Source organism: Astatotilapia calliptera, chromosome 10 (assembly GCF_900246225.1).
Source record: "Astatotilapia calliptera chromosome 10, fAstCal1.2, whole genome shotgun sequence".
Taxonomy (NCBI): Eukaryota; Metazoa; Chordata; class Actinopteri; order Cichliformes; family Cichlidae; genus Astatotilapia; species Astatotilapia calliptera.
The window spans coordinates 22,266,866-22,286,475 of record NC_039311.1 but is presented as its reverse complement, the minus strand read 5'-3'; the positions used below and the strand labels follow the sequence as shown (position 1 = coordinate 22,286,475).

General features: G+C 38.8%; 2 protein-coding genes across 5 annotated transcripts in view; one reads left to right on the top strand and one right to left on the bottom strand.

The window, feature by feature from the left end:
* dpysl3 (dihydropyrimidinase like 3) overlaps nt 1–7,837 on the top strand; it is a 43,631-nt gene extending 35,794 nt beyond the window's left edge. For 2 of the 3 annotated variants that reach the window (XM_026181652.1, XM_026181655.1), the window contains exons 12-14: nt 1,545–1,724; nt 3,340–3,511; nt 6,824–7,837. In XM_026181652.1, the coding sequence (XP_026037437.1) occupies nt 1,545–1,724; nt 3,340–3,511; nt 6,824–6,918 (447 nt within the window). In that variant the 3' untranslated portion in view covers nt 6,919–7,837. The remainder of the gene's footprint in view (nt 1–1,544; nt 1,725–3,339; nt 3,512–6,823) is intronic. The other variant, XM_026181654.1, reaches the window with a different exon arrangement.
* A 3,406-nt stretch (nt 7,838–11,243) lies between these two features.
* Nucleotides 11,244–19,610, bottom strand: part of stk32a (serine/threonine kinase 32A) — a 67,886-nt gene continuing 59,519 nt past the window's right edge. For both annotated transcript variants that reach the window (XM_026181893.1, XM_026181894.1), the window contains exons 12-13: nt 16,501–16,565; nt 11,244–13,820 (exon numbers count right to left, since the gene is read on the bottom strand). In XM_026181893.1, the coding sequence (XP_026037678.1) occupies nt 13,703–13,820; nt 16,501–16,565 (183 nt within the window). In that variant the 3' untranslated portion in view covers nt 11,244–13,702. The remainder of the gene's footprint in view (nt 13,821–16,500; nt 16,566–19,610) is intronic.

Genomic DNA, 19,610 nt, shown 5'->3' with positions numbered 1-19,610 from the left:
AAAGATTCCTCTCGGGCCGCTCAGCAGCAGAGGAAGTGTCCGCACAGGAAATTACGGCTTCAGCAGCCTAGGACAAATCCTGCTTTTGCATAAACACTGTCCACGAGCAGGGAGAGTATGCATTAGCTGAAAAGCTAGTAATATCTAAATTGATCGCAGGAATGATGAATTGAAACGTGTAGATTTCAGTTTGTCTTGCTTAAAGGCTCGATGACATTTGTTTTTATTGGAAGACGAGACTATGGCGCTGTCTCCAGATGGAGGAACAAGACGTGAAACAGAGAGAAGTGGACTAATAATATGCCTTCTCTAAATGTGGAGTACATCCACCGAGGATCCATGGGTTCTTGCATAATGATGTCACCCCTTTCCTTTCCTCCTAGTCGTCCTTCCAGCTGTAAAACCACAGAGAGAAGCAGATGACCAGAATCACAGCAGCTCCCACTTCAAATAAATCTCTCTTAAGGAGAACCATTGCAGGCAAAACAATTGTTTTTTCGTGCCCTGATCAATTTTTAAATGTGGGGCCTGTTTTTCTTCAGCGACATGCTTTCTTTCAGACTACAGAGAAAAAAAGTTTCCAAAACACACGTTCAAGTGCTTATTCAAAGACAACTAGTCTACTGGACATTAATATACATAAGCACACATTTCATTAGATTGTCTAAATGTAAGCTAAGTAGTCTACATTGTATCCTATTGTCTTCAAGTGTCTTGCCTTAATGGGCAGCAAAATCAAACGGGAGCTGACCTGCTTACCAGCGTACTGTGTTGGGGAATGCTTTCCCTGAACTGTGTTATATCTCAGTGTGTTATCAGTAAACCCACATCTGGTTTTGATTGCTTGTTGTTGTCAACATAAAATACATAGACGTGCATAAGGGTATTTGGATACATAGAGAAGAACAGGCAGCATTACTGTTGGACACTGAGAGCCCGCTCAGATTAGTCATGACATCATGTTTGGCATGCAGCGAGTCTTAGTTATGTCCTGTTCTGGCCTGAATTTGGATGGCAGTAGAAAACAGGGCCGTGTGCAGAGGAAATAAGCAACAATGGAATGAGGGGAGGGGACCATCAGAGATTACACATACATACAAAAAAAAAGGAAGTTGGCACAAGGAAAAATGGAGGAGGATGAACAGCACAACATGGTTAAAAAATGCAAAGGATTACAGAAATCAAGCAAGAGAAGGCAAGGGAGTGAAAACATTAAGAAGTGGACAACTGGAAAGAGCATTAGAAAGAAAAGTGAAAGAGCATACGGAGCCAGAAGAAGGGAAGGGCGGTGATACTACAAAGTACTATGAAGGCATCTGAGCCCAGCTGGATGAGGGCAGCTGTTTGTACATGCCAAACAGACAAGTGTAAAGAACTAGGTGATGAATGATAACGAATTCGAGAAAGAGAGTTAAGTTTTAACCTCTTCTCCTCAGTCATTGAAGAGTACATTTAGCATATAACTAATAGGAAACTTTATCTAATAAACACTAGTTTCTTTGCCGCTGCAACAATCTTTGACAATATCATATGTGTGCTTTTAGGCTGCTGAATACAATATCTTTGAGGGCATGGAGCTGCGTGGCGCCCCACTAGTGGTGATTTGCCAGGGTAAGATCGTTTTGGAAGATGGAAACCTTCACGCCACCTCCGGAGTGGGCCGCTTCATTCCCTGCTCTCCCTTCCCTGACTTTGCCTATAAGCGTATTAAAGCCAGGAAGCAGGTAAGTGCAGTTATTCTTCTTTTAAAGCCTACATTTTACATGTGGTAATATAGTTAGTGTATAAAACTTGAACTGAACAACATGAACTCCGTTACAGCACTGTTAGATTGCCAGAATAACAATAACATAACTAGAAAACCATAGAATACAAAGGAAATGGGGAAAACAACTCAGTGAAGGACTTTAAGGCCTTCTAGGATGTACCTAAAGGAAAGGAGAGTCTAGGGTGAAATGGAAGTAAGGATGGCGGGGAGAAAAGAGGGCAGCCATGGAGGAGGCAATGAAGTGGGATGTGGGGGAGATATAATAACTCTGACATCACCCTCCAAGGTTCAGCCACAGGGCACTGACTGTGCTTACACGCTGTAAGGTCCATACACTGAGGGTGGTCATGGCTTTGTCATCTCGGATTAATAAAGATACATTGACTTTGGATTTGGATAACACTTTTAGAGAGACCTACCGCACACGCTAAGAGGATTACTCATACTATTAAACTTGCATTTTAACTTTAGACTCTCGATTTTAAAAGACATTTAGGAAGGTGGCTTTGATTACAGCAAGAGCCACTGAGTAGCTGAGGTTGGAGAGAACTTGATGCTTTCTTGATACATAGGGAGTTTGTTTTTATGCTAAGCTATACATGCTTGATGCTTCATACTCAGCATACAGACATGGGAGTGGTATCAGTTGGCAGTAAGGTGTAAAACATATTGTCCATATTTATTTCCTGAATAGGTGGGAAATCAAGGAGAACTTGTGAAAATATCCGAATAGAAAAATATATACATGTAGAAACTTAGAGAACCCAAACTAAAGGTAAATTAAATGTTAATGTGCAGTCAGGGCCAAACCCAGAAAGCTACTGTAGTCAAGTAGCACTATTTCATTAGACACCCACCCTAAAGTATTACTCATCTGTTCAAAGTGTGAGAAATGGGCCCATTTAACCATGTGATGTATAGCAGCTTATACTTAAAGCAGCCCCTGCTTACTGCTCTCTTGCCATCTTTCTTACGGCCCGAGAAATCTCATAGCCCAACAGTTTCTTAATTCACAGCTGGCTGCTGATGAAAAAATGGAGCTGTAGTAACAGTGTGCTGTTTGTCTTGGTAGCAGTTACTGTTATGCTTTTCTTCATTCACAGATGTCTCTTTTTAAGTGTTGACCGAGCTTCCAAGATTCCACTGAGTCACGCCACTGACAGACATACAGACAATGGCTTTTCACAGTCAGCTAATAGTTTCAACTTGATTTGAAAGCTTATGAATACATAACTGTATTTTGGTGACTCTTCTGTTCTATAACCTCGAGAAGGGCTTGATTGTGTGTGTTTGTGTTTCAGTTTGCGTGTTTCTGTGTATGTTTGTGTGGATTTGTAAATCTGGAGCTGACTCTTGGCAGGAAAAGATGCATATATAATTTAGACACACAAACAGTTATACAGACAGCCATGTAATGCTAAACATGTGTGAAGCTAGTTGCGTTTAACCTTTTGTTGCACAGCAAAATGCCATAATGTTTCTCCTAGTACCTGCATGTTGGTTCTGTTTCTACATGCTGCCATACTTTATGTTTCTTTTCACCATCTCTGCTCTTTCTGTTTGTCCTGTAGTTGGCTGTTCTGAGGGCAGTGCCCAGGGGAATGTACGATGGGCCAGTTTCTGAATTCTCCATGTCCCGTGGCGGTACCCCCTCGGCCTCGGCCCGTACTTCCCCAACCAAACAGCCTGTCAGAAACCTGCACCAGTCTGGATTTAGTCTAGCAGGTAACCCTGCACCATGCGGTGAGACCACTTTTTTAATAGAACAACAATCCCTGTGTTACCCAGTCATTTCTTCCACGTATCTGTCCACATACTGTACGTACAAACATTAGAGGAGCATCCATGGTCATCAGCTAAACCACCCTCATCCTCTTCTATTTTAACTCAGTTACTAATTCATTATATGAAGTCAGATAACAGTCGTGTGATTCTCATCATGTCTTTGCGTTTTGTCAATGATTTATTAAAAGTCCTTGGCTGACTGGAGAGTAACCCAATAATGTCTTATTATCTCGTTTCATGCATTGCAATTTGCACAGTATGGCATGCATTTGCTTGCAGTACATAATGCTCCAAAAAGAGCTGTTTGTTTGTGCATTTCATTAAGGCAGTTGCTTGAATTCTTTTGAGTCTGATTGAAGACTCTATTAAATTAAATTTCTAACACAGTCAGTAAAAGTTTTCACTTTAATGTTGTTTGATGTAAAGTAAACATGACCCTGGATTAAGCACGCCTTTAATGTTAAAAGCGTTTAAAATATGTGCAAAAGTCTTGATCCACTTTATATAACTTTATATTTTGCTCCCAAGAAGCAAGACAGTTTCGTCATTTTTATTTCAAAGGTCTTTCATAGTTTTCACTCATTTCCAGTCTAGTTCTCGTACCTGACTATTTTCAGAGGAATGTTTATATTAAACCACTTAACGCTGACCTATGACTCATTCAAGCATAAATAAGTCACCTAACTCGAGGGATGAACCTGTGTTGTGTTTGCACATAGCAGATAACTTAACAAACAGACATTTTTAAATTGTATCTGTCAGCAATTTCTTTATACGAATCTATGGATATTGGCAAAGATAACACATGTTGACATTAACATCAACTACAGTAATACAGCCTCTCTAATAGAATTCAAGCCCTCTTAATATTTTAGCAACATGAACTGTTGTAGGCTTTGCAAAGCCAGGATATGTGTTAAGATTTGTGTCTGTTTTTTATATTCTTAATTTAGTTTTTTAGTTTTGCTCCGGGTCCTTTACCTCCTGTAATTCCTCTCTGTCGTTCTCTCTCTCATCCTCTTTTCTGTCTCTCTTAAAATGTGTCCGTTAAATAAAGGCAAAAAGCCAACAAATACATTTAACAAGGTAGCATAAAAGAAAATACTTTGAAAAGATTTTTAGAAAGCTGCAGGAAATGAAGTTTTCACCACATTTGAACCTACGTTTCAAGCTTTAAAAAGTACAGCATTTGCAGTCATCTGGACCTGATTTGTTAAGATACTATAATGTGAGAGCTCACAATAACATTCACGTTTGACATCTGTTAAATTTTGCTGGGCTGCTGAGTGACAGTATGATTGTGCCCATTTGTCAGGGCAGCACTAGATTAGCTTCAAGTAAACAAATGTGAGAAATGCACTTTGTCAAGCTACCAAGCAGTGACGCTTCATACGCGTGTTAAAATCCCAAGCCACTCAGTGTTTGCGCTGTTTTACAATCAAACAGAGCGACCGTAGCTGATTCTGTCCTCCCTGACTGACTAAACGTGTCCATGTGTAGCATTACATCAGTGAGAGCAACTCTGGTTAACCTGGAGAGACCACAGCTGGGTTCACTGTAGTCTTTGGAAGTCGTTACAAATATATGGATCATTTTTAAAAGCTGATAACTCATTTGGATAAACAACTGTACTTAATGAAGTTTGGCATTTACTGTATTAAGCAACCTGTCTTTGCAAGTGTTTGAACTCAGAGATGAAAAAAGACAATGACCTCCACTGGAAAGAATTTCTAAATTTGAGTACATGATTTAAGAGGGGAGTAAGACTGCTCCTACTTTCCCAGGCTTTGAAATATTAACATTAAGTAAGTTTGCTGTATAATTGTATGTGCCTTCGTGTGCATGCTCTCTCACTGAGTCTGATCTGTTATAGTTTTCCTTGTTAGTTGCCTGCAGAGTACATTTGCTTGTCTGGAAGAAGTTGGGAAGGATTGTTTGCTTAGACACAGTGTATCATAGTCTGACATCATTCCACTTTCCATTTATACACGCACTGATCATTAGTTAGACCAGGCAACCTGACTTATCATTTGGAAACACCATTCTTTATGTCAGACTTAAGCATCTTTTGTTAATGTTTCACAGTCCTCGTACAGCAGTAGGTCTACTCACATTTGCATCCCCCTGTCACTTCAGTGATACATACCATATGTCATAGATAATGATGTGTTTCAAGAAGCCCTCTAGTGTTGGGAAAGTAATAACGTGAGTGCATCATGGCAATTATTTGTGTGCCGTGATGACATGAAAGCTGTCCTGTCTGACAGGATTGACAAATGCTGCTACTGGTTTCCAGTGGAGGGCAAAAGGGAGTAAATCCCACCATCAGTTCTCTGATTTATTTAATCTGTCACATGTTTTCACATTACTGTAGTCCCAACATACAAGACTATCTCGGTGGTTTTGTTATGTTACTTTCATCTCAACAAAACGACACAGCATAACCTAATTTGTACAAGGGCAGAGGCGCTCCGACTGCTTTGTATATCTGATCGAGTTACACTCATTTGATATGGTTTAACATTGTTAGAGCTTAAATTCAACCCAGTCACCCTAAGAAATTAATTTAGTTCCATAAAGCCTAACCAATCAGATATGAAGGGGCAAAATATTAGATGATTATATATCTTTGTAACACTTTATGCTAGGGGCTTACTTTTTTTACACTGGAGAACTGATTTGGGGTTCAAATGAGGGGTCTGGTGAGATTTTAATCCTGTTGTGGGATATTTTATTTTTTATTTTAATACAGTAATCATATAACTTTTATACATTCCTGAGACATCACCAATAGCGTAGTATTTCATAGGATTATGACGTTGAGATTAAACAAACATATAATAGGCCAAATGCTCTAGATCTTACATGGTAAAAGAACATTTTACTCATGACTGTATGATAAATATTTACCCTATTACCTATTTTCACAGCTTTAAGAAAAATTGGGGTTTTAAAGTAAACAGTAGACTACACAAAGACATATGTAATTGACACTTTACCATTAATTTCATGAACATGCACTTGAGATTATCAGTGCATAACTAAATTTGTAAATGTATGTTCCTCCCATATCTAAATTGCTTGCCAGTGTTTTCCATGCAAGCACAAGTAATTTATAGGAATTTGATTGGATTTAATTAGAAATCTGTGTTCATTTCTCAGAGAAACCCTGCAGATGTCTTCTTTTTGTACTCTTTGACTCTGCTTTCTGCCCCCACCCCCCAGCCGATATCTTTGGTCTCTTTATCTTGTCCATCTCTCTCTTTGCAGGTCCTCCCACCCCTGATGACATCCCCATCAGGCCTGCTGGAAGGCGCATCGTAGTGCCCCCTGGTGGTCGTTCCAACATCACATCTCTCAGTTAAACAGCAGGACACGCAGAAAGAAAATGACAACAGCCAGAGTGCAGGATTGAAGAGGGGAGGGGGGAGGAGATGCAGAGGACCACGATTATTTCAAAGTTACAAAAACAAACAAAAGAAAAAAGCAAAACACTGAATCCTCATGCCTTACCTGTCACAATGCTACTATGCTCATATGAGAAAAGTATCCCTTTTCCTCTGGAATGTGAACCAGCGTCAAGTATATAGATGGTTGTGTTTTGGGATTTTTTTTTTTTTTTTTACTGAAAGTGTGAAATTTCCACCAAATTCACATGACTGATCTAAGTCTCATTACTCATCTATGTGGAATAGTTATCTGGTACTTTGGCAATGTGAAAACATCAGGAAAACTCAGTATAATCACACAAAAACAAAACAAAAAAACAAACCCTGTTCGCAAAGGAAAACGGATACCACATGTCTCAGAATGACGCTATCGTTCGTTCATCCTGTTCGGCTTTCAATGTCACCCCTTTTCAGTAGCCTGCTTGCTCCATAGTCAGCAAAACATAACACTAGATTCCACGGTAGCCATGTATTATCTTGCAGTATGTTTGGTTAGCTCTAGGTGGCATTGTACATATGGTAGATGTGATGTAGCTTTGTGGATGATGTTGTTGCAGCTTGTTTGGGTTTCCTGGACCAAGTTAAAGGTAGTTATCGAATCTGAGGGCAGGAGTGCTGTCGGGCATGGAGCTGCATGGGCCACATTAATATGGGTGACGTGATCCATGATACTGCTGCACTCCTCCTCTTTGCTTTTTGGTGACTACCATCCCCATGATGTACTGTACTGATTATTGATGTTTAAAAAAAAAGGAATATGGACAAATCTGTTTGGGAAAGATTATGTGAAAACAAAAGAATAGAAAGAAGAATTATTAGAAACATTTTTTTTTCCAGATTTTTTTCTTAATCCCAAAAAAACGTTTATATGAGTTTTTTGTTTCCTGCATTCCATCGTCACTAGAAAAAAAGAGCTTTGCGAGAAACCGTCCTTTGCATTTGCTTCTAACTTACTGGCTGTTTCTGCAATCCTGAATCATCTGGAAAAGGATAAAGGGAGGGGAAAAAGATTATGAAAGGATGATCACACGAATTAAAAATAAATGTAACGGTCCCTTGTAACTACGACTTTAACTGAAGAGCTTTGCAACTGAGGGCAACAAAAAAGACTGATGCAATGAATTGATGAAGTATAACAAACCTGCTTTATGATAACACTTTAGCTCTGGCTTTATTTTTTTCATTCAAGACTAGGACAAGGGGAAGCCCGTCATTCCCTCTGTCATCACAGCATAGCCCTCTAATGCAGCACATTTAACATCAGCACGAATATAACTGAGCCCAGTTCAGTTTACCTAAATACTCTGGATGTGATTGTGTTGGGGGGCGTTTGTGTTTTTTTCATGTCTTTGCTGTTTCTTGATAAGGCAGAGGATTGCAGTGCAGTAAGGTAAGCTTTGTATTCTGTTGTTGGCCCATTGTGGGGGGAGAGGGGAAGACGATTGTGTTTTTTTTAATCTGGCAGGTGGTTTGTTGTATTTATGTTACTTTGACAACCTTTGTTACTGTTTTTATGTTGTTTCTTTTTTACTGTTGTATCGAAACCCAGAGATGGCAGGTCAAAAATACAGTGTGCTTTGGACGTATGATTTGTTTCCAGAATAAACATGAGTTGCAACTTATTGGCTGACTTGTTTTATTTTATAATATTAATTATTTAACATCAAGATGTATGGAAATATTTAATAGACTAGTTTGAGTGTGTAAAGCAGGGAAGGCTTCAAGGCAGTTTTTTTACAACCCTGTTTCCAAAAAAGTTGGCATTTTGCATAAAATGTAAATTTAAAAACAAACAAACAATCGTTTGAAGCAAATATATAATTGAAAATATTACAACAAATGCTCTAGCAGCAAATGAAAGTTGTACGCTACACTATAAAAATGATCTACTTTGATTAACTTTGCTTCTTTCACTTCACATCTGTTTTGCATCCATAATTACTTTTTAATTCTGGATGTTGTTTGGACAAATGTTCTGGCACCATCATGGTATATGCACTTCGCGTGTTAGGTCATTCTTATGTATTTTGTGAAAAGTTGCCATGACTCACTTCCCAATAAATAGTGATTAGAGCCCTGCAGCACTATACCTCTGCATAAACATCTTTATGTGGCCACAGTTTCTGCTTTATTGGCCTGCATATCTCCGGGGATGATCGAAGAACTTCTGACATCTCTACACATGTGCAAGATCTACAGTGCTGTGCTGAAGTAAGTTAGTAGTAGATTAAGATAACCTGAGTAAATACAAAACTTATTTTGAAATCTGATTTTGTTTATTAAGCAAAAAAAGCCTCATCTGCCTCTGTTAGGCTCAGTGTTCATGATTTAGCAAGAATGGTCAGCACTCTAATAATACAGAAGCACTTCCAGGAAGGTTCATGGTTTAAAACATTTATTCTAAGAGCAAAGTTTATTAGTGCCAGATGCCTGTTATCCAGGTTTCTCAGTCAAAGTGTCAGAACTGTGTCTGCTTTTGTCTTAACTATTTGCATGTGTCATGTATTTGCTCATTATGGAAAACTCAGCCTCCTGCAGCTACTGGTATGGAAACATAGCTGTGGCACAGTTTGTGCAGGATTTCAGTATTTCTCTATCCTGAAATCCTAAAAGGTTTTCCACTGCCTTGGAAATGTGAAGCAGCTTATTATGCATTAAACACCTTATTACTGTCAACAATAGAATTAGCATAATCATTGCAGTAAAACTTCAGCAAACATACTGTCAGCGCTGCAGCAAGGAAGGGACTGTAAGAATGACAGTGTGCAGGTCCAGCAGTACAGAAAGGTGTACCACTCACACCTCGAGTGAAATTTAATCATAGTTAAGTCTCAGGATGCCAGGCAATGTTGGCATTTTGTTTAAACAAAGGTTAAGAAAATAACATAATAAAATTACATGTGCTTCCACGACAGAGAAAAAAGAATGAAATCTGACTACTTTGGCTGGACAAAGTGTCCATAGTCTCTCATAGGTCTTTCATAGCGGGGGCTACATACACATGCCCTCAGTTTTATGGTCCAGCAGTAAAACTTCTGCGAGGTCCCTCTTGGATTGTTAGGTAGTGAGTAAATGTCTCATGACATCACTGTGATGATGGGGAAAAGCAGACGGAGCAATGAGTCTGCAACCGCAATCTAAACAGAAGTGTGCGTGGTGGCTGTAAGTGCACACTGTGATTTGATTTCACATCATTATCAGAATACTCTCCAGAAATTTGTCAAGCATCTTCAGACATGCACAAAAACTGCAAATACACTTGATGTAAACAAACAACGCTGTAACAGGACGAGTTATGAATATCTCTCCTTCCCTTAACATTTACATTTAACTTACGGAGTTCAGATTGTTTCAGATGAGCCTGTGAGACTCATCCAGTCCTTTCATTTCCCACTTGGTGAAGTAGTGCTGATGCCAGTCATGCAGTAGTAATAAAATAAGGGGTTTGACTGTGTAGTATTATTATTTCCTGTACTTTAAGTGTTATTGGAAATGTATTAATAGTTGAGAGCGTTAATGCGCTCTTATTTGCCTTGGAAAATTATAGATTATAAGTAATAAATCACCTTTATTATCAAACACAGTGGACATTTTCTCATTTTTGCACACGCACTAACAAACTGGCAGCGATTCCCTTACCTTCTTGATAAGCAGAGAGATCATCAAGCTGAGGTTTGCTGATTATATCTGTTTGATGTCCAGCAGATTGGGGAAGTATTTATCAGCTGAGAGTCCCATCCCCACCAACTCAGATCAGCCATTTATGTGGAAAGTGCTGCCTCAGCTCTGGTTTCTATGGAGGAGAGATTGGACTGTGCCTTCGAGATAACCTAGGGAAGGGCTGGTCTCAGGTCTCAGGTCTGTATTTGTAGATGCATGTGGGTGAGAGAAGGGACAGGAAATGCTTTGAGTTTGTTTGATACTGACTGCATTAAAGGAATTCCCTGAGACACTTATCCACTGCCAATTTAGCCTAGTGTCGCACTGACAGTAAACAATGGCCACTGAAGCAGGTTTTTCAATATACATTAGCTTGGTTTTGATTTCTCCACATGTGATACCAAAAATGTTTTCAACTTTCTCCTTTTTGCACATTAACCATAGGTTTCCAATCCAAGACTCACTGTACCTGTAGTCAGTTACCACTAGGGGGCAGCATTATCTTTAGACTGGAGCAGAGTAATCTCCGAATCAAACTTCTTTTCTTTTTTTTAATGGAATAAAGCACAAGGACAGTCAGGTTGGTTCAGAAAAAGAAAGTTATTATTTAAGGCACACCTTAACAGTTTGCAACTCCAACACATTTAATTACAATAAACACACAGTGACAACTGAAGGACAACAAAACCGTAAGAGGGGTGAGATTCACATGTGTGGAACAAGTGTATTCTCAGAATAAATTCTTCTTCTTTTTCTTCTAACACATATGTTTTGTTGAGAAATTATATTACCTGGGTCAAGTACCATTTGCCATTGAGTTTTGTTTTGGGGTTGTTGTTTTTCTTTTGGTTTCTGAAGGTGGCAAATGTGCCACATTGAGGCAATAATTCCAACATTTTGATACCCGTATAAGATCAAATTGAAATACTGTTTGCTTGACGTGTATCCAGGATTATTCCATCTACTGAACTATCCCACCTTATAATATACAGACACCTTTTACAGAAACCCACCTTTGAATTTCTAAAATCACATCTATGACAACAACAACGACACCACAAAAGTAATTTGAAAAACATTGCACCTGTCTTCAGTAGAAAAGTGCCAAGAGTCATTCAATTAGAGATTAAACTACATTTTAAATGTAATTACAAGAGATCATAGACTTGAAAGGATTGAGTGATACTGCAGCTAGACAAGCTCAAGGTCAATAGAGTGGCACAGTGGGATTAGTATAAATCACATTGACTTACAGATTGTGAAAAGAGCTCAGGTTTTTAAAACATGCACATATAGCTATGGGAACCAGCTGTGTGCCATATCTATGGTCTAAGGCACCCCTCTGCAAACCTCAGAGGCAGGTGTGGTTTTCGGATATAATATTGAACAAGTCTATGGCAAATCTTACTGAACGAAAGAAGGGTGTTTTCACGCCTTGTATTCATTTGGATGCTGCCAAATTTTATATCAGTGTTGTAGCAGCTGCACAAATGTGTTGATGCAGCGACAGATTGCAAATGGATTCAGTTTTTTATGGGAGCAATTAAGAGCGATTACAAATTTGCAGACTTATCTGGTGGCACATATGCATTTGGTTGTATCCAACACAAAACAGGAAGAACATAAGTAAAAAATACAAAAACAGACATGAGTGCAGACAATAACTGAAAAATGAATGCAGTCTAGGAGTCAGCTTAATTATCATCTAGAAAACCACCCTAAGGAGATAAATATTCACTCACAGCATAAGATCTTTATTTTTTTTTGTTTCTCTGTGCATAAATGCTACACTTTATGAAGAAGCATGTGCAAAGCGAGGTTCAGTGCAGAACATATAACATCTACCCTCTAGCTTTTTTCTATGTTTTCATCGCAGTGAACCTTTTTGTGGAGACCCAGTTTGTCATTTGCAGATTGAAGCAAAGGTTAGTCCAAAATGTCAGCGTTTTGATGAAGATTTCCATCAGGACACACTGATTAAAGTCAGCATGAAACGTAAAAGCTCCATATAAACATCCAAGGTTGAGAGAAAAAGCTAGTTTGGTAGCTGCATTTTAAATACACATCATGACTCATAAGCAAGTCAAGGAAACATATGGGATGCTTTGCTTATATCTGCTGTTGATTGGAACTGGGACTTCAAACCAAATGCTAAAATCCTATCATCTTTGTTAACTGGCAAAGCTATGCAACATGACCACTACCAACATGTACCTGCTGCTCTGATAAAATGAGCCATTCGTGCTCAGTTCTACAATTTAGCTACATAGAATTTTTTCTTAGAGGAACTAGTGTTTGCTGTGTTAAATCAAATATCTTGTTTTATGTTTCAAAGTTGTTCAGTTTTAATGTTTTGCACTCCTATTGTCATGCTCATGTCCCGATATTACCGTAAATAGAGCACACTGTACAATGGCGTCATCCTCAGTGTTCTTCAACACCTGCTGCCCACCTGCTATGTTGTCGGTCTAATTCCGTCTTGTTGTCATTTTTTATGTAGCACTGGTGAACCATGTTACACTTACATAACCACCACGGACTAAAAAGTCTCCCATCCAAGCAGCAGCAGCACATATAGCTTTTGGCCATGGTTGACCAGCTGATCAGATGTGGCTTTGTCAGGCAGGGAAGTGACTACCATTTCACCTCAGCAACTGCTCGGAGTAGAGGCTGAGCAGATATTAGAGCACCAGATGGATGTAAGGGAACATTATATGAGTGACACTCTGCTGAGAGCCATTCTTCTTGGTGACAGGAAAAATGCCTCGCTCGGGCATGGCTGCTGCTCCAGGAGTCCATTTCACTCCTGCAGTTCTGGAGTTCTTCGTAATTAATTTTTTGTGAGTGAACAGAGATGCACAAGTGCATACTGTGGCGCATTTGTGTTGTGGATAACAAAGTGGTGCAGGAACACTGAAGGCCAGTTTCGAGTGCCTGTGCTCATAGAATAATATGTGTCTGGGTGCAAATTGCAGATAGATATAAGCCGTGGGCAGGTGCAAGTGATGAGGGAGTAAGCAGGGATCTCGCATCATGAGATCTATCCTGATAAGTAGGCAGCTGGCTCGATATTGTTGTTCTGTCCATCTTCTATTGCCTTGTTCTTCTCACTTGTGGACAATTCAGAGGACTCGGTGTCCGCCACTGCTTTTCTTGACCTGTTGATGAAAGATTTATTTGAGTAGATATAAAGTCTGTTGCTATATTCTGCAAGAATACTGTAAAAGTTAACAATAACACATCTTTTCATCTTCCATGCAATGACTTAGTAACTAATTGCACTGAAATTGGATCATTTTAGCTTGACATTCAACCTGTAATTGCTAGCCTGGCATTTTATGATTTTTTTTTAAATGGATACTTAAGAGGGAAACATGTATCAGCTGGTGGTACAGATATTATTCCCTGTGATGGCAAAAACATGTAGCTGGTCCTATTTTACAGTAATTGTTCTTTTAAAGCTAAACCTACTGACCTTTTCTCCTACCTCATCAACCAAAATTTTAGCTATTTGTTACCTTAAAATTTGGTCTCCTTGTACACTAGTCTAAAAATTGATGTTTTTACAGGAGCATCAATTTTTAGATTAGCGTCCATAGGAATTAAGAGGGTAGGTAGCAAGCAGACGCTGCTAATCAAATGCACTTGATTAGCTAATCACCAACAAGTGTGAACACCTCTGTAAAAGCAGAGCTTTTAGCAGTTTGGTAGTCACAAAATGTAACACAATGACCTTAAAGAAGGAGCTGTTGCTACCCACCAACCTAGGAACCATTATAAGCCATTTCCACCCAATTTGAAGTCAAGTGAGAAAGGTTATTCACAAGTAAAGAACATTGAAGATTCTCGCCAATCTCAGGCATGGACGTCCCAGCAATTTCACTATAAGATCAGACCACAATACTCAGAAAAATTCCCAAAAAGCCAATAGCTACATGAGAGACTCTACAAGCCTTGGTTAGCATGAAAAGAACAAGAACAAGGTTTGTTCAGAAGTGTTCCCAGTAGGAATCTTATTCTCTCTAAAAACAACACAGCAATTCGATTTAGGTTTGCAAAGCTGCATCGAACAAACAATAATAATGGATTGCATTTATATAGCGCTTTACAATTCCACTATTCATTCACACACTGGTGGAGGCAAGCTACAGTTGTAGCCACAGCTGCCCTGGGACCGACTGACAGAAGCGAGGATGCCATATCGCACCATCAGCCCCAATGGCCATCATCAGTAGGCGGTAGGTGAAGTGTCTTGCCCAAGGACACAACGACCAAAACAGCTGGGGATCGAACCAGCAACTTTCCAGTTACAAGATGAGCTTTCCAACCCGCTGAACAACGGTCGCCCACCCAGACCAAATGGCAAACATATTATGCCAAAAGTCAAGCATGGTGTTGGAGGGATGATGATTTGGATCTGTTTTTCAGCCATTCATTGAATCCACCATGAATGCCACTCTATACATAAACAGTAGAGTCTATATGTAGACATTTTAGAATATAATATGAGGACATATGTCTGATTAAAACTCCAAACTGGGTCATGTGATAGGACAATGATCACAAGAACAGCAGCAAATCTACAAAAGAATGGCTGAAAAGAAAAAAAGTAAGGTGGCACAATGGGCCAAAGTCAAGACCTCGATCCACTTGATAAGTTGTGTCAAGAAATCAAGAGAACTGTGCATAAAAGAATGCCTGCAAACTTTAATGACCTGAAGCAACATTGTAAAGAAGAGTGAGCTTTTCATCTCTAGTTTCTACTCTGAGCCGTGGAGTCGGTTATTCCAGCTGCCTGCTGAGCTTGCACACCTGACTCTCCTCACTCTGTGGCATCTATGAGTTGACTTTTATAGACAACTTCAACTTGTTTTAGGAGCACAGAAAGCTTTACTGGAGGGATGATCTACACCCTAATAGAACCCGTTCACAGGACTGTATACATCATTAAGCATACATTATACTGCCAAAAAGTCCATAAGTAATCTAAGTCATACCTTAAATCCTGTAAAATAACAATGGCACTTTGAAATAATACTAAAATATATTTTCTAAATTAAGCTTTTAGGTTTTTTTCTATTGTTGTCTTTTTCCAGCTTTCCAACTGTTTAATTTGTTATTTGTATGTTGATAATACTACATATCATTTAATTTCATATAATGAATATAGAAGTTCATGAAATAAAGTATAAATATTTACACTTTCAGGTTAAGCTAGCTGAAGACTAAATTACCATTTTATTTTACAACAAATTGAGTCAAACTAATTTCCTCAAAGCAACAATTTCATAGCCTCTAATATCTGTTTTTATGCCTTTTCTGTGTACTATTGGCTTGGCTTGGGATAATAAGGTTTGATAAATGATTTAGATAGACTGAAATAATCATGAAATTATTTTATGTTCTTGTAGAATATGCCACTGCGTGAGTCAACATTGCACCTGCCTGAACATTTCCTTATGCAAATTATGGTGGTGAATCATATCTCTTATTACTTCCAGAAACTTCTGATATACAGGATATATTCAGTACTGGGCAGCCTTTACCAGTTGTTAATTTTTTTAATACCTTCCTTTATGCTTCCACCAAGCAGCAAGGATTATTCTATTATTCCTGGTTACAGCTAGAATATTTATTAAACCGCATATCCAGCAAACCAAACAATCATTATTATTATTGTTGTTATTATTATTACTAATGATGGTGAAAAGGCATAGTATTTACAGTGTTACCTTCATTTTGAGTCATTGTTTCTCATTTTTCATTTACTGAAAGCTACAGTGCTATTTATTCCATGAGAAGGCAGTATTAGCTGGTGAAGAAAGAATAGGCTCTTACTTTTCTCTGTTGAAGACAATGAAGTCTCTCTGGACATTATCCAAACGCTGCTGCAGCTGCCCATTCTGGGGGAGAGACAAATGTAAAAAAAAATCAGCTGTGACTCACTACTGGCAGTTGTGAAGAAGCAACAATAAAATCACATCCAGCCATTAATCATGGTTATTCTTCTTGTCTTGGTGACTTGGATTTGTAATATGTGCTGGTGCACAGTACAGCGCAAATTGTTTGAATTGTCCAAAAAGTGCCAGTTGAAAAAATTCACCCAACTTATAAGACTGCATGTCTGAACCTGCTTAATGCAGGCCTACTCGGGACATATTTGGCCCACTTAATGATGTTAGACTACTCTAATGCCAAGACAAGGAGACAGGTGCTTTCTCACTTTCCCTAGGAGGCAATGAGGAGAGATCACAGAAATACATCATCATTATCACACTGTATTCATTGTGTGTGGGCACTAAAGAGAGACTAGGAGATACAACACAAGAGAGAAAAATAGAGAAAAACTGAATATGTAATAACCCTAAATTAAGTGTAATAAAGCTGCCCCTGCTTCAAACCTTTATTGAATTTCCTAAACTGTTTAATTTTTAGGGTGTCTTAAGGCCTCATCCTTAGTAAAAAGAATCATACTCAAAGTTGCACATGCATGTATGGGCATGTGGTGCTTCCCCCTCAAGCTCAGTTAGATTGGCCCTCTACACTTCGAAATGGCTTACTTCCTGCCAAAGCTGTCACTCACACAGCCTAGCAGAGAGGTTCTGTACAGGTGCTGTCACAGTAGGGGGGGAGCAACTGGCATCCGAAAGCCATCAACTAATTTAGGGCAGGAAGACAGACTGGAGAGTAGAGAGAGGAGAGGCAAAGCTGGAGGAAAGGAGGAGCAGAAAAAGTTGGGAGTGGATTTTGTGATTTTGCAAGCATGCCTGAGAGAGAGAAGGATAAAACAGCCCTATGATTAGTATACATCTTGACTGCAAGCGAGCCTCTGAGTTTTAGTGAAGGGACACTTTCAGTGCAGTATCAGAAAAGAAAAACGGCAGATTTGCATGAACCCAAAAGATACTGACACAACCACCCAGACAGAGACTGTCAGAACAGGGTGTGCTTTTGTGTGAGCGATACAGACAAAAAAAGGACAAAGAAACAAACAGGCAGACACTCAGAGTGGGGGGACGCAGTGTTACACATTATTTGTCAGGCATGAGTTATAGATCTGATACATAACAGACATGATGAGGCATGAAGAAAGATATTGTTTTCTTTCTAACAGTGTCATAATGATGCTTCACATCTAAGATCTAAAGGCATGACAGGACCCATGAAAAAAAGAAAGAAAAACCTTTGTCCAACATTGTCTGTACTGATATAACCCATGATAGGACATATAGTTTCCGTTCAAGTTGCAGAGGGAGCTTGAACAAAAAACGCACTGCTGTAAAGTCATGGAGCTCCTCCTTAGGGTACCGCCGGTCAGACTTGACTGAATACATTTTTTGTGAGCTTATTTTTTTTTTATGTCAAAATATATTTCCAGGGCCTGATTCACACTTTTGACTTTTGTGGTACCTCCTGGTCTTTTCCATGTGATCTCCTGTTGTAAAGCTGTGAAGAACATTTATTATTAATTTATTTATAAAATCCAAATTTGACTTAATACATCCACGTCACGCCAATCCACAGGGTGCTGATAATCAGTATTGACCTGTTCAAGAACAGTGACAGCAATAAGAAGTTAAACAACTATAGACATCTATGATGAACCCAGAAGGAACTGTTATGATTGGACAATTTGACATTTACACACTGTTGATCGTCATGTTTTGCTTTTTTCTTTAGCAGCTTCTAAGTATAGGACATCCTCCTCTTGTCTAGCCTTGTCTCTGTGCCACATGTTTTCTGTTTTGGGGCCTTTACTTTTTTTGATATATTAGATACCTTTTGTTTTACTTCATATGTTTCATATGTTTCATATGTTGTTTGTTTAATTTAAGACAAAAAAAATTTAAATGAATGAGAGGTAAAACTTGAGGGGGTAGGGACAAATAAGTAAATACTTCAGCCTACTCCTTTTCAAACAAATAATGGAATGATATTTTGTAATGATTGTGAAGGCACATGTTTGAAATGTTTGAAATAAAAATGAACTGAACTGAACTGAACACACTCTGAGCACTTTTAAGCATAGTTCTTATCATTTCTATGCAGACAACATTCAGCTATATATCTCTTTTAAGCCCCAAGACGTTTCTAAGCTACAGACTTTGCAGAGGTACTCAGACTCTACTAAAATTTGTAGGAACAGTCCTTGCTTGTGCCCCTTACAGATTTGTACCTAAGCTCTCGTTTGCCTTTGCAGCATTAGCTACATCTTCTATCAGAAATGTTTCGGTAACTTTTGTTTCAGCTTCTATTTTGGATGCTCACAGCTTGAATCCTGTCCTAGATCTTGCTTTCATCACTTAAAAAATATTGACAAATTGAGTTCCAGTGTGTCAGGCTCTGCACTGGAAATTGTTATTCATGCATTTATTCAATCACGAGGGTTAGAACATCTAACCCTCGATTCAAAAATCGAGGGGTTAGATGTAAATTGATTCATTCCTCTGTAACTGTACAATATGGGCAGATGTATAAATTGATGGAGACAAGGAATGAGAAGGTCAGAAAGGAATCTGCCAGAAGAAGGCTCTGGCCTTGCTTTAACCGTTGACATTTCACTACTTCTTCTCTCCTCTTTGTCTCTTCCTTCCTTTCTTTATTTAATGCTTTTAAAAAGACAGTTCAGAAGCTAATTGCTCCAAATGGTAGATTAAACTTTCCATTTAATGAGACAAACCAACAGGGAGTGCTCTGTTGGATGAAAGCCTAACAGGAACATTTCTCAAGGTCCATTGCTAAGGCTGAGGCTGATGTTTGTTGTGACTGGTAATGAGCAATAGTATTAAAATATGTAGATTGCCTGACACATAAATGGCATATAGAATCACAGCCATTTGAGAAGATTGATATGCTGTAATTTGGGAACTGTATGTGACATAATAGTGAAGTTAGTGGTGAATAATGAAATATGGATCGAAGGAATGCTTTAACCATAATTTAAACAG